Here is a 23,272-nt window from a genome sequence, read left to right on the forward strand (position 1 = left end):
TATTATAGTACCCATATTTCAACTCAACTTTAGATACTATAAACCAACCGTCATCCGCCATCTACAGTATAAAGCCAAAACATTAAGTATTTATACATGAATATCATGATTTATGATCTTATAATTTATTCAATGCATGTAATAGTAATATATCAATATTTCAGATAAAAAATAATTCATAGCAATGGAAAATTAAAACATAAAAATTATTTTAGTATAGAAATATCGATTATTTCATCAAATTACTATTTATAATGGTCATAATAGTATGAGTTATTTATACTTACACGGTTACAAAGGTGAATAAACGAGACTTCAACTTATTGTAAATAAAGTAAAATAAGTTCAAAATTGAAATATTTAAACATTTTTCATTAATAATTCATTAAATAACTCAAAATATTATAAAATATAAATAAAAAGGTATAGCTTAATACTGTAGAGTTTCTCGCGTCTAAAATCATGTTAGTGACTTGAATAATGTTATAGATTAGAATAGTTATTATATATTTTAACTTTAACTGATGGTGTGCTAATCAAAAGGACGAGGAAACTAAATTGAATACATTACTAATATGTATTTAGGTAGCAGGAATATTATAATAGATAAATTGTTTATAAAACCAAATCTTCCATTCATAAATATTTTAAAGTAACTGTGAATATTATTATTGACTATAAATGAAAGTTAGTATTTAAGTTTAGATTGAATTATTAAAATACGATTAATAATGTATTAAAAAAAAAATAAAAAAATAAATAATATTATTTAAAATTATTAGAATGATTTTTAGAAGTTCAATTACCATGATATTATCAAATGCAATATACCTACCAATTGCGCTTGGTCATTTTCAAGGCTAATGGTAAATAAATCATTCTAATTTAAAGTATGTAAAAATAATATTTATTACATTCAGTACAATTGTATTACTTTACTTAGATAATTTAAACATAAAAACATACAATAATAAATACCTATTATTAATATTTATTATAAATATGATAAAAATAAATTTTAATAAAATTATTACACTTATTGAAGTAGGTATTTAACAGTATCATTATTGTATTATTCCATATCATACCAAACAATATTACTCAGTACAACGAACAGATTAGACTGATAAATAGCTAGCGATAATGAAAAAATGATTTCGATTATATTTTATAGCACTCAAATTAATACATCAGACACATAGCAAGTAATTTTTAATGAAGGGGTTTTTCATTTGTTTAATAATTTAAAAATATAAGATATGATTTATTTTTGAAGAAAAAAAGTCGTTAACATGCATGCTATTATATTATTAAGTTCCGAGTGTTCAGCTGTTATATCAGTTAGAAAGGATTTATTATATGGCGTACATGGGCATAGATTATTCGTACAATCGTATCAAAACTGCCCCGCCTGTTGAGAGAAAATTAGGATTTTCCGGTTGGTTTTTTATTGGATTTTTCTGTTGTTCCTTCCTCCTGAACAATATACAATATACATTGTGCATACACAAAAAGAAGGAAAGAGGAGCCAAGGGAGTCTATCATTGTTCATTTGTAGATATCTGAAAAATGTTTCCAATTTACAAATATAGATGTCTAACTTCCACATTCGAGCAGTGAGCACTATATAAATAAACGTTATAATATATGCTCCTATAAACCTATAATATATACACTAGCTGCATCAAGCATTAACAGTTTACGTCATTTACTATTACACATATTATTATGAATCAGCGTAGCTTTGAGAAAATGTTAAACTAAATAGGTTTATCAACTGTTTATCTCGTTCGCCGGTCAAGAGTAAAATTTTATTTATAATTGAACACCGTTTGTGCATGATTTTCATTTTCCCGATGATTCGTGCGTTTTATCGTAGTACATCAGCCTGTTATCGTTAGCGGCCTCTACCACAGAGCTAATGAAGACGTATTCTATTTTTGAGTATAAAATTGGAATGTTTTACGTAAATTACCATAGTAATTATAGTCCTAGGTATGGCAGTATATTATGCTATAGAAGGTCCGAAATGACCATCGTTTATCACACTATTTACATTAATACAATTGATACGTTATAATAACGATATGGTTCGGCAAATATGGGTTAACGAATTAATATGAATGTCGTTTCGATGGGTAAATGAACGCTGGACGAAAAATATAAAATAAAGAAAACCGAGATAAATTGAATATTTAATATGAAAAGTGACTTTGAACTTTCAGCTTGGCCCTTTGTTCCCTTTGGGTATGGTTGCCGGGGTAACGGATACGATAATACCAACCACTGCAGCCAGAGTTCGGTACTTTGTTACCGTTTTCGTGCATACCTATACATACAAGATGTAGGTCTCTACCTGTTGATCTCTGCCTACCCCGTTTGACCGTTCCGTAACAAAAGGATAAACATATATACATATAATATGTACTTACGTATGTATAGAACGTATGGCGCATGAATATATATGTGGTTCGGCTAACGATGGTCATGGAAAAAGAATAGACGCAGGAAGGAGAAAAAAATAAAATCCGAAGAACCTTCAGTTCATTAATTGTTATTGCTTATGAAAAAAACGATGGAGACGCATAGACCGTACGAAAAAGTAAGGAACCTAGTTAGCGTGAGCTCATAAGATATACGACGTTATTAATGATATATTATTATCTAATATTATTATTGTATAGGTAAACTATGATAAATTTATTATTATTATTATTATAGACGTCTATTGTTCCGAATTGCAAACGCTGAAGAAGCTGTCATCACAAGTTCCAGTGCGTATATTTCATGTCTTTATCATATCATTGCATTATAGTTTTATTTATTAAAAATGTATACTAATGGTATATCATATACTCTTGTTTAATTTATTTATGTATTATACTAATTTGTGAACATACAACAACTCATTCCAAAAAACATCGAAAATACCCGCCGTCTACTAAAAAACACAAACAATTTACATTTAAGCATGATTATTATAGTAATACTAAGTTAACTAATCCGAAATTGCTGACTATAGTATGTTCAGTTAATATAAACTTAAAACACGAAAACAATAATGAACATCTGTGAGCGTAACATAATATATATTATTATTTATTATAAACACTTAAACGATTCGCTCATGCATTAAGTTTACTATAGGTACTTTTTAAACAAAATGTTGATATAGTGATGTTATTAAAAATATAATTAACCATTTAGGATAATACCACATATAATAGCACAAATGTCAAATTATATGGAACAATAGTGATAGTTAGAATTATTGCAGTTTACAATTGCTTTAATACTATTTCATTTTTTATTTTAATTATGTTTAACGTACCTCTGCAAATGAAAAATATGATAAAGGAAATTTAAAATATTTTAATAATATTTTTATTTTACATTTTTGACGAACTTAAATTTTAAAGGAAATTTTTAAAATTTTTGATATATTTTTAACAATTTTTTTTAAAACAAAAGTAAATCTTAGAATAAAACATATTTTTGTAATAAAAACCAGCATATTTATGTATTTTTATTGTATTCATGTAAGATATGTAGTAATTATACAATACTTATGTACCACAGTTTTCATGTTTATAAATAAATAATTAAAGAACCGAAAACGTAAGTAATTCTATTTTGGTGTCTTTATAGTATTTATAAGTGCGTTTTGAAAAAATTCCAATTATAATACATTTAAATTATATTAAATCTTAAACTGCAAGAAATATATTTAAATACTTTTGTATTTAGCACATTTTAAGAATTTTAAGGGATTTTTTCGAAATCTTTCAGAATTTCGAAAAAAATAGAAAGTATTATATTTTATTAAGTTTATATAATACTATAATAATAAGCTATAACAATTTGTTATTGTTAATATCTTATAATTGTATTTATAAAATCAATTTTATTTTTAGAATAAATCATATTGACTCAAGTATAATTGACAATTTAAAAAAAACGTTACATGAAGACTAAGTTATTGACATTGACAGTTATTGACACTGTATCACAAAGTTTTTGTTAAGGTTAACTTTAGTTAAAAAATAATATAGTACGTATAAATAAATTAATGAAAATTATGACAACACCGTTTTAATTAAAACATTTTATACTAAAAGACAAGTGGTAAAAATGCTGTTAAATCTGTTAATAATATTTAACATTATTCGAGGGGAAATATTTAAAAAGAAAACTTTTAAATTCGATAAATCATATTAATAAATAATTTAAAAATGTTGAATTTTGGAAGTAAAACTAAATAGAATTTATAAAAGTAATACATTGGATAGATCTTAGAAAAAAATGTCAAGCCGAAAGCTTAAAAAATTTCCATTTAACTTAAAAACATGGTTAAATATAGGTTAAAAGCAAATAACTATCTATTTTTTTAATATAAGAAAAAAATAAATATATTTGAAAGCGGGACGAGTCCAATAATATATAAAAAGCATATGATAAAATATATATGATACAGTTATATGTACATTATAAATTGATGATGAGAAAATGATATTTATTGACAGTGAATTTAACTATTTTTATCAGACGGTTATTTCTTTCTCTTTTTTTTATAAATTCTTATTTTCTCTTTGAAAATTGCAATAGTTAAAAGGTATTAATAATATTATAAATGAACTAAATAGTTCTATTTAAAGCTGTGGTGGCTATTTTATCAACTGACATACTTATTGTTTCGATTTTCAAACAATTCATTACGTTATAGTGCATGATATTTTAACTATTTTATGACACTTAGTTGTTAATTTTGTTATTTTTTGTTGATTTTGTTAATAATTGATTTGTGTATTCGATAATATGAAAAAAAAAAACACAATTTTTAAACGAATAATTTTTATTTTTTAAAAAATTCATAGTAAAACATGTGTAATAACACAAAAATAAGAGAAATTAAAATTAAAATGTAAAACTTATCAAAAATTAAAATAAATGGGTATCTGTTATGAGTATGACATGGTCGGACTGACACAAGAGACACAAGCCTTGTATGTAAGTCCGGTACTGATAAATATTGAATGTACTTGTTCTTGCGTTATTACCTTCCTCCAGTTCTTCGGAGGGTTCTCGAGATCGTGATTCGAGAATATGATCAAATACACCATATGTAAATTAAATAGTGAAATATTTCGTACTGACAATAAGTATGTAGGGCATGCACCTTACCTGGTTCGCCGCGGTGTATACCTGTAGTACGATCCTCAGAGAAAGATGTAAGATAATACAAGTTGCGATGTGATTTAAGGAAAACTTAAATTTAAATAAGAAGAAACAACACTGATTTTATCTTAGAAAAAGAAAGAAGTCCAGCTGTCGCTCGCAGTCTTGAGTTGTGGGGTGTGTGATGGGTCTTGGGAAGAGCTCCTGCTCGTTTGTCTGGTGCGCCTGCACTGTGTTTTTGTCGGTGCTCATGCACTCGATAGTTTGGCTGGTGCTCATGCACTCGATGGTTTGGCTAGTGCTCATGCACTGACTAGAGAAGACGACGTGATCAAGACAGCCAGGGTCCCCGATGACAGAGAGCCTCATTGGACCATCCCTTGTCTTTGGCGGCACACGAAAATAGGTCAAACGCTTTGTGCCATATGGTCGCAATAGCGTTTGGGTTCCCACGTGGCCAAACAATGTAGATCGTCTCTCTTGTCAGTGATCAATAGGGGTTATAGGTTTTTATTGAAGGCTATCTGCGTGCGAAAACTTGACCGTTACTTTATTTAACGAAATGATAAAATATACAATAAATTATGATGTGTGAGCATATCATTATACATGTAAATAAATACAAAAATTAGCATTTGAAAATAAAAAACAAATAAAAATGTGGCTCAAGTGCTCAGACCAGAGATTTCTAAACTTTTTTGACTCACGGCACTCTTAGTCATTTTCTAAAAATCTGGAGGCTAGACTACTTCGGTTTTATTTATCAGTGCATAAGTATAAACAAAAGTAGTAAGGTGTAGGTATATACTATAATGCTATATACACATATTACATTTAAAAAAATGTATTTCAAATAATTTCGCGGCAACCTAGGGTGCCGCAGCATCCTGGTTGGAAATCTCTGTCTCAGATAGTATATTAGATTTTGGAATAGTGAAGTAATTGAAAAAAGAATGTGTATTTTTGAAAGTGTTAATAAATGTGCTATAAAATTTAATTAAGAATCTAAACAAAACGTATTTATACAAAAAAAAAAAATTGACTTTATAAAAAGGGAAAAAAAGAAGGGGGTTGGGAAGTATATTGGTAGGATGACATAATAAACGTAAAGTTAAACTAACCAGATGACGAAGTGGGTGCGAAATTTCGAAATATAAATAGCGAGAAAAAATATTGGCCACGAGTAACCTCTGTATCGTTTTCGTGGTCAGTCCTGATGGGCGGACGAATGTCAAGTGCGCGTGAACGGTGGTGATCAAAACGGGGGGGGGGGGGGGGGGGGCACGGAGATATGATGTCGCGGAATCGGCGACGACCAAGACTCGACCGGCAGAATTGTTGCGTGACGAAAAAGGGAGTAGGGACAATGCATCGCGGTATCCGACGAGTATTCTCCATAGATTTGGTCCTGGCGTCCGCCGTCGGCCGTATCTGCGTACAGATAGGCACTCAGAGTCGTGCACCGCTCGGTCTTGGAGCGTTGAGTTTCTTAACGGGTCCAGCGGCGCCGATGTCCGGGTTCCAAGCACTTGTCGTCGTCACTCGCCCCGCGCCAAAGTCTTCGTTGCCGGTACTGCTGTCGAGGTGCAACCGTTGCCTGTGCCGACACTGCTAACCACCGTGTCGCCATCGTCGCTCCGCAAGACCAAAAAAGTCGGGCGCCCACGAGCCGCAGGATGGTCGACCGCATTGGCGACCGAACGGTTAACGCCTGCAAACCTGTCACGCTACGAGTGGCCGGGGTAGACGTGCGCGGGTGACTTACCGCTGGGCACCGACCGTGCTATTTTTCTTATCCCTCCCCCTTGATCCTTACGCCGTACTGTCCGATGTGTTGAGATTTGAGTTTGGTTCGCGGACGCTAATCGTATCGTGTGCAATGAGAACTGAGATTCAAAGAGAACGGCTTAAACGGAAACGAATCCGAGCCAATTAGGGCGCAAACGAACGGCTCGCGGAAACGAAGCGACGGGCCGATATCTCGAAAAGGCCGCTGGCCGACCGCCGACGGTGATTTTCCGATTGGCCGGTCTTATGGAACGGGTGGAGCCCCCGACGGCGGGCCCGCTTAACATTTTCATTTTATACAACTAACAAAGATACAATAACACTAATTTGGTTGTAAATTCTATATTCTCTAACCAAAATTAATATTGTAAATAACTAATGAGTTATGAAAACATATTAAAATTTTGACTCGTATAATTTAGATCGTATTCTTTTTTTTTTTAATTTGCTTTTTATTAGATCGTATTCTTAAACTATATAATTTTTTAAATTATGTATATAATATGTGCACAACACTAATAACCTTGTATTATGAAGCATAAATTTTGCATAATTATTAATAATCATAGTCATAAAAAAATTATTTCTGTATTTAAAGTTCAACATATTTTTAATTTTTAGAAAAATATACAATGAATAAATTTGATGTATGAGTTCACAAAATATGTAACTTATGTCATTAAAATATGTACAGACTGTTATATATTTTTATAATTTGGTATTACTGTTTAGAAACGCTTGGCTGTGCAAATTGGCGATGAAAATAAATAATATAATAATTTGACTTTTTAGAACTTAATGAACTCCGTAAAAATAATTTTAATTTATCCAATATCGTCTGTTCACGGAAACAGGGTTCACTTTATTACTCAGTACATTGTATATATTTTTAAATTATATTTTTGGAACTTTAAATTGACTATTGGATCATAAATTCATTTGATTTACAATGTTTTCAACTCGTGTATTCTGCGCATACACAACAAAACTTAATTTTTTATTTTTGAGGCAAACCCCTACTTTAAGTACTATTTTTGGATTGATCGATTTTTTCATGCCATTTTGATGGGTTATATCGTATTTTAAAGTCAAAATTGATAGAATGAAAGGTATGATAAAATTAAAACATTGTTATTTATGAATTTTTGATAAATTTTTTCCTAACTGTACGAATTGTTTCCTTCTTAATTCAACGATTATTATAACTATAGCCATAATTTACTAAAATTTGTGAATTATTAGGTGTTTTATTTTATTATTACAATATTGATGAAATAACATAAATAAATACACGGTTTTTACTACCAGACAACAAAGTTTTAAATTAATATTATTTTTTTCTTTGTAAAAATAATAAATTTTACACAACATTTACTTACAGAAATAGCAAAAATAAATTATTCAACAAATTTTTCAATTTGTACAGAAAAAAATTGCTCTAAAATTCTTATTTAACAATATCTTGTTACAAAATTGAGAAATATAATATGTAATGTACTGAGTTATAAAGTGGACTCTGTTTCCGTTGACACATGGTATTTTATAATAATTATTAAGGTTTGATTTATATTTATGTATGTAAGAAGAATCGCAAAATATTATTCACATACCTATTAATGTAAACAGAATTCTCAAGTCCATGAATAATTTCATACGAAAAATATTATGAGCAGATATGTTTTGTCAATTTTATTTTTCAACACATTTCTATTTCTATAATTAATTTATGTTTATTTAATAATTTACTAGAATGACTAAAAATATTGCAATGTATTATTTCATATAATAATAAAATTATTAAAAATATAATATCATATACTATTTATATTAACTTATAAATAAATATAACTGTACCAAAGGACAGTGTAAATATAAGCTCGTGGATCTAATAGCTTAAAATTAGTCTAAATATTTTGAAACATAATTTATTGAAAATAATAATTTACATAAGAATGAAAAGTTTGAAATTCTTGGGATAAATTGAATTGCAATAATTATGTAGTTATTAAACTAAAATAGTTATTACAGTATAATAACAGGTACTGTCCATTTAATTAATTATTTATTAAGATTTATGATTATATCCTATCATAGTATAAAATAATACTTAATACTGTAGGGAATTAATGTTTATTCAATCATTTTTCAGTGTTTAAAATAAGTTTAATGTTTTGCATAACTTATATATTATGCTTAATTTTTATTAAAATTTACTTTATTTATTCTAGGGAATACTATATTAATTGATTGATGAGACTGACTAGATAATTAGAATAAAGGTAAACGAAAACAATACAATCAAATGCTGTATTATTGGTATAGTTTTTTTAAAAGTTTAATTTGATGACAAATTATACAAAATGTTATGTATATACTATACAGTATACATAGTATAAATTATAGTTTTTAAAAACTGTTATTTTTTTATGTTAATTTTTTATTTTTAAATTAATTTAAACAATTGTAAATTGAGAGCATCAAACATTTGGTAAAACAATATATTTTACAACATTTCTACGAAAAACTAGCTCGGTTTTAATTTATAGTGAATTATTATTAAATAATGCCAATACTTGTTAATTTTTAATTTAAGCACGATAAAATGTTCGTTTGTTATAAATCTTACAAATTTAATATATGGATTCAAATAAGATATTCTTATAGCGTGCTAATTAAAACTTTCTAACATATTATAATAATAATGATATAATTGAAATATTATTTATTATACCATGTTTTAAATGTTTAAAATACAGAATTTGAAAATTAAGTTATTTAATTTAAAAACGAAACCAGAAGTTATTCACCTACGGATGACAGAATTTGATTATATTTTTTAGGTTTTAAGATTCATATGCACCATTTATATCGTATGTAATAGTTAACTAATTGATTGTTCTTGTTAATAACTGGTTTAGTAGCTTCTAATATATTATACATAAATTGTTTAGTGTTAAGAGAATTTGTCATTGGTCTTATTTTGTTTTTTTATAATCACGGTTATCGTGAGATTAAGATATTTCAAAAGTGTATTCATTATATTATCTTCGTTATTAACTATCATAATTATAAATTAATTGTTTCATTTGCGAATGTTATAAAGAGGACATTTTTACTTTTTTTTGTCACTTATATTCGCTGTATGATTATTATTATTTGGCTTAGTTTCGTTCGACCGTTGTTTATATATGAAAGTTTTTTTTTCAATCTGGTTTGTTTATAACTTATGCATACTTGACGTGACTTTTATTTATTGGTTTCATATTGTTTACGCTTCCATTATAGTTTAAAAAAGGTACTTAGGGTTTTTGCTTCAGATTAATGAAAACCGAAATTTTTTAATTCATGTTGTTGTGTTTTATAAGAAAGAAGATTGAAACTTTGATAATTATTTTCTTATATTTTTCATATATACAATTTAAGTTTTAAGTAATTAATATTTTTTTTCAACGTGCAAAAACAATGTCATAAAAATTATACCTAGGAAACGAAGGTGATGGTAAATATTAAGATATCAATTTATTGAAAGTGTTAAATGATAATGCATTTATTTTTTTGGCATCAGAACCAAATTTAATTTGAATTTTAACTAACAAGTTAAACACCAACTAGAAAAATATGGTAAATAAAATCATAACTATTCTCTAAAATAGTTGCACCTAATTTTTTAATTCTTTAAAAATTATAACTCAATTATTTATAGCATAAAATTATTCGTGATCTTCTTATATCAACAATTAAAGTTATTTTACTATATAATACGCACACACAATTTCATTTAATAGCATAATCGATGTCAATATAATATATATCTATAATTTTATGTTTTTTTAAGCCTAAATAAATTGTTTTGAGTTTCGATTAAAATATTTTAAATACACATTTAAAACGTTTTCCAGCTCTAGAAATAATTGTACAGAATTTGAAACAAATACTGTAATGAATGTTATATGTATAGTATAATAACAATGGAGTGTGAATATGACATATTGTTATTAATAATTATTACCATAGAAGAGACGTACAATTAAATATTAATATTTTTTATTGAACAGTTCAATTGTGACGAGTAACAAGAAAAAATTAAAGGTATATTAAAAGTAATTGTCGTGTAATTAACGAACGCTATATGACATGTATGAACTTATTATTCTCAAAACTTAGTACATAACAGTATACATTTGGTGGTACTTTTGAGATCTCCGATTCTAACGCGATTAGTGACTTTAAGATAACTAACGTAAACCTGATAAATTATGCTTAATTGATATAAGTCTGGCTCGAATTTATTGTTAAATATTTTAGACATGTACTTTAACAATACAGAGCTATAAGTGAAAAACAAAGAATAAAAAATTACAATTCTTACATTTTCTCATTAAAAACAACCAAGAAAAAAACGATGTTGCGATCATGATTTTTGCCAGTGTAGCAGTAAATCTAAACATGAATCGTGCATTATATAGATTAAATAATTAAGTATTAAAGTATATTATACGTTTTATACTGAATATTTTTTATTACACGCAGCAATATTTTTTTCATCATTCAAATAAAAATAAAATATAACTATATTATATAATATACTACTATATGCTTGTACTTATATTTTATTTTAATTACTATGTCAGTTTTAATACACTCAATATAGTTTTAAAAAGTAATTACAATACTGAGAATTTTAATTAATATTACTAAATATATGATTTCACATGATATGATATGTGACACTTATAAATTAAGATATTATTATATTATATAAACAACAAGATATTTTGAAATTTTGTACACAAAAATATTGTTCAACCAAATCATAACAATATGTAATAACATATTATCTTTAGAAATATTATAGGTTGACATAACGATTCCGCTTAGATTTAATATTGTATACAATAGTTCATTATGGAATTAAAATTCAATTTTTCTATTTAATGAGAAACTAATCTCAATTTCTAATATACAGAAGAGCTTATTTCCTGTATTAAAATTAAATTAGTGTTTTTTCAATAAAAAGACATATTTTTTTTTTTAAGAAAACTCAACTCTATTACATTTTATAGTATATAAAAAGTATGTACACTGAAAATATAAAATTAAATTTAAAAATGTGCATTGCATGCACACACACACATATATAATATATTGATGGAAATTAAAAAAAATGATTATATCGATTAATTTTTTTTTGTGATAGAAAAACGTGAAATGATATCGTTGAACAAATTGAATATATAGATAATACATCGCAATGTTTTTTTGACATTGAATATCAGTACAAATTGTGTTATATATGTGGGTGGGTACTTCGTATATACGAAAAATCTTTTTAAATGAAAGTATAGTTGTTTTTTTATTTACTTAGAGTAATTTGCAAATGTGAGAAACAAATAAACTTACTAATTTAAATATTTTAATTTAAATATCAACTTACTAGTTGATCAATTATAACAATATTTAAATGTTAATTGAGTTTGAAATTATATACATTTTATTTTGATAATTCAACCATCATACGCTCGATGCATCAAACAAACCTAACACTGAAAAATAAGATTACTAGTAATTGAAAAATTAACTATTATTAATTTACAAATTGATTTTAATAATGTATTTATAAAAATTATTTAGTGGTTTTTTTGACAATTTTTATCTATAGTCATTCAATTTTATTTTTGAGTAATAGTTTTTTATTTGCCAGTGAATAGTTTTACATAGATATCATGATATAACATTATATTGTTATTAAAACCCCGAAAAAAAACTTTTCTATGGTTCTATTTACCATAAAAGTAATAATCGATAGCAAAAATTTACATTGTTTTAATCGTTAACGAAATAATTAAATAATAAAATGTAATAAATTGTTATATAACCTTTGAGTTTATAATTAAAATGAAACATGAGTGGACGAGTTAATAATTTAATGTTATCTCAGACATTATTTTAAAAATATTTTTTTTTCAATCTATGTTTATTAATACATAAGATATTTATAAATATTAAGTTAATTATAAACTTGTTAACACATTAATTGTATACTTAGTTTATTCATAATACATATTATATAGTATAATTATTACAATTGAATTGAATAAGTACAAGTTTTTAAAAATTTAAAAGAACTCTTTTTTTATTGTTAACCAGAGATATGTTATACATTTTAGAAGTTCATAGAAAGATAAACAGAAGTGGATTAGTGTCATTTTGCAGTTTACTAAGGAACCGCTGACAAAGTTTTGAGGCTTGTGTCACGAATAATAGTATATTGAAGTCACTATAAGATGTTAAGTTACTAACGGACAGGGGCGAGTCGTAGTTTTTGTGCCAAGTAATAGGATTGTATGTTGTAAGGATTTTATACTTGGAGACTCGATTATCACACAAAATTAGTGATATATTTAATAATATTTTTTAAATGTGAAAATGTTTGTTTGAATTGAATTTTTTTATACAGAATTATATGTACTTATTTTGTCGAATCAAATAAAACGGATGATTTTGATTAACTTCAGTAAAACCAGTTTAGAAAAATGATATGTTTTAAAATAGTTTTAAAAGTTTTAACATTTTTGTATGATAAATACATTAGTCGTTTTTAATTATAGCATCGATTCATAAAGTACCAAAATATTAAAAATATTATGTTTCATTGTGCAACTGAGACAGCTATCCGTGGTTAATGTAATAGCTTGGTACTTACACATTGCATGTATGTATGTGTACATATGATAGTATATAAATGAATTATTATTTAAACATAAATATTTTTATATATATCTTACTGGTTACCGGTCGAACGACTTCATTTACATAATATTATACCAAATGATGTGAGTTATCTAATAATAATAATAGTGATGTCCTAAAAACCCGCTATTGCTGGGTTAAAAAAAAAGACGATTTAAACATAATATTCTATGAACATAGTAGCTCGTAAATTTGTCATTAAACTAAAAAATAAAAACAAAAAAATTAGGTTTATACATGTTTAGCTGTTGTAGCAACGTCCTTATAAAATTGTAATAAAATAATAATTCGACCCATACACGCGAGCGCATATAAATATAAGTGTTTTTGTATAAGTATATACTTGTTTGCATTTCGATGTACTTTATGTAGTTTTCGTATATATTAATATAACTTATTACATTCATATACTTATGTCTTATATTGTGTGGGCTGTTTGAACCTGTCAAAGTTGCTTTTAACGCATACCTACATTATGTAAGATATTGCTTGTAGAGTTTCGGTCGGTGACAAGTTCAATTTTAACGTGTGTTGTTGTGATGCATTTACCATTTGGTTTTTTGCGTGTATGAATGTTGTACCTATTGGATTATGTATTGGTGGTTTGGTATTATATTAACTGTCAAAAACAATAGCTTCGCAAAAAATATAAATACATATATATTCTGTTTTTCTACAATCGATTAATCCTTTCCTATACCCAAACGTACTTATAACAAAACCAAACAACAAGCATATATGATAATAAAAATAATAGTAATATATAATAAGTTACAACTAGGTATAATTATGATACGTGAATATCTTAAATATTAAAGTGACTATAAATATATATTACATACTTTCCTAAAACTTAAATTATTTTATCCAAAGTCTAGTTTAAATAACTTGAAAATTATGGCCACGTGACTTCTACTGATAATAGCATGTCTGCACGAATAATTTATAATTTATCATAGGTCAGACGTAGGAAAGATATTAAGAAAATAAATTATTGGTGAAAACTACTATATGCTCAAACAAATGAATCAACTTTCAATTAGCCCAACTAATCGGCTCCTTACCACTAAAGTTTGTTGAATAAAAAAAAAGAAGTTTTTTTTAAAAAAATTATCGTATTTTAATAATTTTTAACCCAGTAATTCTTAACTAAATGTTGAAATATGCCTCTATAATACTGTTAAGAATTTATATAATATATCTATCTACTAATTTTAACGAAAATTTTATATATTTAATACTATACACTATGCAGATTTAACTATAAAATATAAATGAAGAAATAATTATTTATTAAAATAAAAATATAGGATGTTGTAGCTCTATAAAACGTTAAAAAAGTACTTAAAATAAAATAAAAAAATTTAAAAGTATTATAATTTTTTAATTTTTTTTTAAAATAACTTATTATTTATTTGAAGTTTTAATTTTGACGTATTAGGTAATTTTAGTCAACATTATAATATAAGCAATCCGTATTACTGTTACTTATGACAGTTGGTTAAAAAAAATATTACAATTATTTTTTTTTTTTAAATATGACAAATTATAAAAAAAAAATTTTAAATAATATTTATGAAACATACAATGTGACAGCAGCTAGTAGACATTGCGTTATCTAAATAATTATGTAAATATTTAATTTAGCTTATATTTTTCACCTAGGTAATCATATAAGTTAACGATATTTTTATGAAATTAAATTTATTTTCCGTATCATTTCATTAATTTAAAACTATAAGATAATACTTATTGGATCAATTTCTATAGAAATTATGGTATAGAAATAAATATCAACCTTTCGAATATTTCCAAAACACAGTTAAAACATATTTTATAAAAAAATGTATGCTTTAAAAAAAGCAAACATAATAACTTACAAGTAAATAATAATAAAAACGAAAAAAAAAACAATAAATCAAATCAAGCAAAATAACATTTCATGTCATAATCTTTCATAGTATGCTACAAATGTATAGATAATATAGTTTTTAATTAGACCAATAAAAAATTAACTATAATATTTTTAACATCCGAATTTTATTCAAAATATTATAGCTGTTATACAACAATATTTTTACATCAAAATCGCATTTAAATGTCCACAATTTACAATCATTTCTCACTGAATATTTTAAAAATACTTAAGGTTTAAAAATAATAACGTATTTAATTTTAACACATAATATATTGTTAGTAAGTAATATTTGAAAAATGAAACAATCTTTAAGTGTTACTTGTGTCCATGCATCACACCTATCTCTAGTGTTTAGATAGTTGAACCTCTGTACACAAAGCTGTCTATATTATGATGTTCGCATATTTTATTGGTATTATGTAGGTATACTTAATGTCAACGAACGTGTTATTATATTACCTAAACAGTATCTTTTTATATTATTGTGGAGAGTTCATGCGCAAAACGTCGGCAAATCATATGAATTATTTAACCGTAATTTATTGTTGTTTTAGAATATTTAGATGAAAATAACAACCTATCATTATCAAAGTTGAATTATTTATGGAAATAAATAGGAGTTAATAAATGGGGCAAAACACGAACGAAAATATATCTATAAATAATTATGAAACGTTGAAACGCGCAATTATAATGTATGATCGTACGGGGAAGACAAACTTTAATAATTACGTATAAAAATACACACTTGATTGTATAATGTCATTTATAAAACTCCATACTGTTGGAGCCAGTAACTACCCGCTTGTATTCAAACTAATCAGTGTTAAAAAAAAAAAAAAACACGCACATAACTTTTGAAACGCCACTACATATAAATTAGATATCACCATAACGTTTCGAGGCTTACGAAGTCTTTGTGATATATTGGGTTGTGCAATATTCGGTTATATTATATAAAGTGAACTAAACACATTTTTTTTTTCGTTTATTTTAATAGTAAAATTATTGTTTGCTGATAAATAAATACATTTCTTTCGTTATTATATTGCGTAATAATTATAATTCCACATTTTTAATTATAAAATATTGCCGTATTAAATAATAATAAAACATTTTAATATTTATTTTTATTAACTTTAATTAGGAACTAAATTAATAAATAAATTAAAAACGATAATTTTGTTTCTTATTATTTATGTCCACCAATAGTAGAATAATTAATATGAGGCATATAAAATAAATTATTTACACGTTTATTTATTACAATCATACATTAAACATTACAACACCAAAAAATACAGGTGTCTGAATGTTTAAGCAAATTTAAGTTGAAGAAAATTATTAACATTTTTTTGTTAAATTAGCTTTAGATATGTAACTATACAAATTTTTAGTTACAAAATATTAATAATAAAATTAATTTACTATAAAACTATAAAATTATTTTGAAATAGATGTTTTCTTGATTAAATGTTAAAGTTAAAAGGCAAATATCTGAGAAGATTTCTAATTAGCATATTTTTTGATTAAAAAAATTAAAGATGGACAGAAAAATGCATAAAATAAAATTAATCAAATTTACTCAATATAATGTTACAAGAAGAAAAAAAAATTAAATAAACTCTAAAATATTTTTATTAATATTGATAAAAATTTATTCACTAAATAAAATTCTTGAAAATATTATACAAGATTGTTCATAAGTAGTTTATATTTATACATAAAATATAAGAAATATATAAATGAAATCATTGTTTTTTAAAACAAAAACGATTTTAATTATTTTGTCATTATTAAATATATTATTTGTGGAAACTTGTATTAAAATTGCCAAATTAAAAATAATAACCAAAAAGTATTCAATACTTTCTTAATTATGGGCGAAACTGATTTCAACCTAAGTAAAACCTTTTCCTTTTCGGCTATTCTGTAATAAGTATTTTCGGCTAGTATTTATTTTTAACCACCAATGTAGAATAACAACATTATAAAACAGTATTAAATTTGTATGCTTGTTTTAAGTGCTTACAATTGTTAAAATAAATGCCAGTGAATTTTTAAAACTAGTACATTAGCGACTACGTTGCAGTTCTCAAACACACTAGTACACTACACTTGACTCTATACTGTACACGAATAAATAAATGACAATATCATTAGACATCAGAAAATCCTCCTAAATGCTCATTGTATACCATATACAATTATAATATTTTGGAAATATGATAATCTTAAAGCAAACAGCCAATATAAATCTAAAACGGGTGATAAAGTTTTAAAGTTAAATAAAATTAATAATTCAATTTTATATTGGTGACCAAAATAGTATGCTGGTTGAAAATGGTTATTACTGAATACTAAGAAAGTTACACCTGCCGAAAAGGGAAAGGTTAATTTTGGCCCAAAAGAGTATGCCTTTAATTATTATTACTCTTTTACTTTCGGAAATTATCAATATTACTCCATCATGTTTTAGTCTAAAAATAATAATTAAAAGAACGGTTACTATAATTCAATAGCTTAATTTAGGATTTAGTTATTTAACTTATAATGATGATACGTGAATATGAAAAAAAATAAAAGTATTTATTTTAATTAACAACTTTTTGTTATTAACAATATTTCAATTATAAAAAGAAAAATTGTCTATAAAAATATACATGGTATAAAATAAAAGTTTAGTAGATTCATTGTTGGCTGAGTTGGAGTTACGTTTGAGAGCTCTACTTTTTGTAGTCGAAACTGTGTCCATGACCGTGTAGAGAAAGATCTCCACTGCTGTATCCCAATGATCCACTGTAGTGGCTTCCAGATCCGTAGGATGATAATCCGTAACTGGAACCGTAACCGTAACCAGAACCGTAACTGGCACCGATGGCAGACGTTTCAAGTCCAGAGCTGTAGCTGGATGCGATCAGTGGAGTAGGTTGGTGTACGACGACTGGGCTGGCTACCGGCACTGGAACTTGTTTGACTACTGGAACAGCGTATGGTTTGGACACAGGTACGGGAACGTCATGGACTACTGGAACTGGATATGGTGAAGCTACTGGATGAGGGACTGGCCTATCGACTGCGTATGGGACTGGTCTTTCAACCGGCACTGGATATGGGGCAGGTACTTTGACTGGGTAAGGGCTGTCGACTGCGTAGGGTACGGGGTGTGGTACGGCGACGGGCACGTCGTGTTGAACTGGCACTGGATACGGGGCGGACACTGGTTGGGCATGACGATTGATGATGTGCACTTCCTTGGAGATCGGTACGAGGGGGCCGGTAGTCGGAGCTGGGGCTGCGGCAGAGGTGACGATAGCATCACTGGAGTATCCTAAGCCGGATGATAGTCCTAGACCAGAACCATATTTCAAGGCTGAGCTGTAGCCCAAGCCAGAACCGTATCCCAGACCGGAGCTGTATCCTAAACCAGAGCTATATCCTAAACCGGAGCCGTAGCCGAAACCGGAACCGTATTTCAAACCAGAGCTGTAGCCTAAACCGGAGCCGTATCCCAGACCGGAGCCGTATCCCAGACCGGAGCCGTATCCCAGACCGGAGCCGTAGCCTAGACCGGAACTGTAGCCCAGACCAGAGCCCAGACCAGACAGTCCGTATTCAAAGTTACTAGCGAATCTTTTTTCTTTTTTGGCCGTTTTCTTGTCATCTTTGGACGCGTCAGCACTGACAAGTGCTACGGCCACCAATATAGCAAGAGCTGTTGCCTGAAACCACACACAAACAATACGTCATGATTATTAAAGAAAATATAACTTAGTGTAGTTTCATATGAACACCGTTTATTGCTCTCAAGTAAAGTCATCGATATTATTTTACCATAAGTGCTCACGTTATAGTAAGCAATGCCGGTATTATAAATCGCTAGAAAATCATTATAGTACATATAAGTTAGTACGTATAATATAGTTCAGTAATAAAGAACATTATTATATTAAATACTTACGATTTTCATCATTTTGAATGTAGACGGCTGGACAATGCTCGATTGAATGATGATTATTGAACGTGGTCTACCGACTATATATACGATTGTGGGTGTATACAACGAATACCCCCAGAGTTGTGTGGTGGTGAAAAAAATGAAAATAATCCGGATCGGCGACAATGATGCGAACCGGTACCAGTGTGTATTGTGTCATCGTTGCTGCTCGTCGCATATGACAAAATCTGGAATGGAATATTATTGCGTTCACGTTGTCCTCGAATCACGTAATTTTCCATGCATTATACTATACATAGTATTAAATTATACATAAGATGCGTAGTGCTCGTGTGTGTATTTCTGATATTTGGACATGGGTATGCTGATTATTTGGTGCAGAATATTCGAAAGTCTAATTAAATAGGGGATCGTCTGTTGATGGGTCGAACCGAGTGTGGTTTCGGAATCTGTGACCGAATTCCACACTATTTAAGTTTAATAATTTAATACATTATTATTTTAAGACCTGTTTACATTCAAATCTGCAGACATGTACAGCTATTGTAATGTGTTCAAATATATTTTTAATCTCATAATATCAGTCATTAATTTTCTGTTTGTCGTAATCTGTAATATACATTTTTAATTGATGATGTTTTTCTTAAATAGCAAGTATTATACAATTATATTTAATTGTTTAAAATAAAAAAATAAAATTACATTTTAGATTTTGAGTGGAGCGATGAATGAATTTATTTTACAATGATGAATGTTTGTTTTTTTTTTTTTTGAGTGTGTGTATTTAATATACAACTTTAAAAAATGCTTTGGTTTTCAACATAAAAGTTTTAGGAAGTAAATAGTAAATATGTCTAATAATTTTTTAATTAATCGAAAAAAGCTAAAATTTTTATGCTTATCCTGATTTGGACCAATTTAATTTATTTTTTTTAAATTTTGTTTCATCTAATTCAAAAAAAAAAAAAAATCACAAAGAATTAAAAAAATTATTTATGAAATTATGGAATATCATAATATAATTTAAAAAATTATTGACTCTTTTTATAAATATTTTAAATAATTGACTTTTTATTTTTTTTTGAATTATGTTTGTTTAAATTTTTAATTGTATGTATAAATGATTGATATACTATAAGATTTTTTTATGAGTTTTTCTTAGAGAAAACAAAAAAAAATATTGTAAATAATTTTCTCATAAACATTTAAAGTTTTGAATTTTTACGAAATTCATCAATCACAATCATTCAAACATTTACAAAATGATTTAATTGTTAAATTATAAAATAAAAAAGACAGTAGTTAATCGCTTTGCTGTACAGTATATGTCAAATGTATTTCTCTTCATTAAGTAAGCCACTGAGATATACGTGTAAAATTTGATTTCTATGATAAATAATCGTATATAAAAAATGATTCAAAGCAAAAACGGTTTGCTATTTTACACTATTGTATAAGTATAATTTTAATATATTTATATTGTTATTCAAATAATTTACTTTATTTTCAGCAATACAGAATTAATATTTACTGAAACATTCCATTTATTATGTTTGATTATTATAATACTATGTATTAAATATTCATATAATTTATTATTGTTACTAACTTTTGTGTTAATAGCGCCTTACCGTAGAACGGTGTAAATAGGTTCGTCGGTAAGTTCTGGTACAAAATATACACAAGAACTTAAAATTAATCTGAATGTTTTGAATATGACTTTGCATGTATAAAATATAACAATATATTAATATACGTAAAAGTTTTAAGTCTCTGCGAATAATATTTCCGAATAATTATAATAAAATAAGTAATAACTAAAATCCTTTTTTATCGTTTGAATATCTAATTTAATCTAAATTTAAACTTCATGTATTTTTAAAAAAAAAATTTGCTTATCAAAATTTAAAAAGAATCTTGGATCAAATCTTAAAGCTTTTAAACCAAGCAAATATATTTTATCTATAATTATTAAAAAAAAAAAAATTAAAATTTTTCAATGTTTAAAAAAAAGTTTAAAATGATAAGAAATATTTTGAAATAATACTAAGGTCGAAAAATGCTTATAAAAACTATAAAAACATTTTGTGAACATTTCAAGTGTTCACAGTTATACGTTACAAATAAATAAGAAAATCAATTAGGTTAAAAAACTAATTTTTTTATTATTTTCCCTCAATAATTATTTCTAAAACTGGTCATTTTTAATTTTCATATTAAAAAAGTACAAACTATATTCACTCTTATAACAGAAAAAATATTTAAGTTTAAAATTGAAGCTATTTTTCACGCATAGTTAAACAGCGCATTATTGTAAAATTAATACATTCATTGTTTCACTTAGAATCTAAAAAGTTGAGTATAATTTCAAAATATACAATATTATTTTTTATGACTTTCAAAAGTTTAGAATATTCGTATATAAAATAATAATCTCTCTTCAAACGATTTTTGATATTGTATTTTAATTTAAATAATTAGTTTAATTGTTAGCACTAGTAACAATCCATATTTATTTAAATTATCATTTTCTATACACATTATTACATTAATATTCTTATAATATTACTAATATATTTTTTTATATTGATAAAAATGATTTAATGTGTCATAAAAAACCCTTAAAAATGTAATAGAAGATGTTAAATAAGTTGTATTTATAGCAGTTTTAAAATATAGAAAATATAGATATAAACAATTTTATTTTTTTAAGCATTTAAGTAGTAAGTCGTCAAAATCATTAATTTTTAAAATATTTTTCGTAAAAAGTAACTGTAGAAACCTTAAAATCTTAAAAATATTTTTGCATGATTTTTGACAATAGATATTTCAAGTTCAAATTCCTTAAAATTGAATATTTAAATAAACATTTATGGTTTTTGTTATTTTGTAGTAATTTAAAAAAAATATTGTTTAAAGGGTTTTGAAATTGTTCATTATAGTTTATACTACACAATTCAATTTTCCAAATTATTTTGATAAATTTTAAGTTATTACCTTTTTTATCCTGAATCTATTTACACTTTTTTGTTGGGAATGATTCAAAAGTTTTTATCAAAAATATATATGATATGAATATATTTTATTATAATAACTAATAATAGAATGAATGCGATGTTTTCAACAGAAATTGCCGTATTATTAATTGTAATATAAATAGCTACTATATTATAATAGTAGTTATTAACAATTACATATATTATAAAATATTCTAGGTAATATACGCTGACAGATCATCTTCATTTGAAATAATTTTGTTGTATTCAATAATTTATAATAGCATTTAAATTTAATATATCGTTTACAGTTACTTACTTAAAAAAGATATATTATTAAATTTAACTTATAAAGTGTTTATGCTTACTGCATTAAATTTTTGTTTACTATTCATCGAACGAATAGTTCGAAATAGATGTATTTTTTTAAATATTTTAATCTCCAACTTTTTTTTGACAATATAACTGACTACGATTTATGTTTTTGCTGATTTAAATGCATATACCACTGCGACATTATGGCAGCTCTAAGGATAACCTGTTCAAAACTTATAACGATTAAATCGTCCAAACTTCGACGTTCGAGTTTGTTTCAAGCGACGTGTATTTGTATGAAATAAAATAAATTAGTGTACAATTGAATTCGTTCACGAAAACTATTCGATTTTAAACACGTTGTGTGTGACT

At 26.4% G+C, this 23,272-nt stretch overlaps 1 protein-coding gene across 1 annotated transcript; it reads right to left on the reverse strand.

Annotated features, from left to right (window-relative positions):
- Window positions 1-18,249: 18,249 nt before the first annotated feature.
- LOC112595804 (tetra-peptide repeat homeobox protein 1-like) lies at window positions 18,250-19,701 on the reverse strand. The gene is made up of 2 exons (XM_025341152.1): window positions 19,593-19,701; window positions 18,250-19,353 (listed from the first exon to the last, which is right to left on the reverse strand). The coding sequence occupies exons 1-2, from the start codon at window positions 19,602-19,604 to the stop codon at window positions 18,358-18,360; spliced, it is 1,008 nt and encodes a 335-aa protein (XP_025196937.1). The 5' UTR covers window positions 19,605-19,701; the 3' UTR covers window positions 18,250-18,357.
- Between the last annotated feature and the right edge of the window lie 3,571 nt (window positions 19,702-23,272).

This window comes from Melanaphis sacchari, unplaced genomic scaffold, assembly GCF_002803265.2.
Source record: "Melanaphis sacchari strain LSU unplaced genomic scaffold, SCAv2.0 Contig2_pilon_pilon, whole genome shotgun sequence".
NCBI classification, from domain to species: Eukaryota; Metazoa; Arthropoda; class Insecta; order Hemiptera; family Aphididae; genus Melanaphis; species Melanaphis sacchari.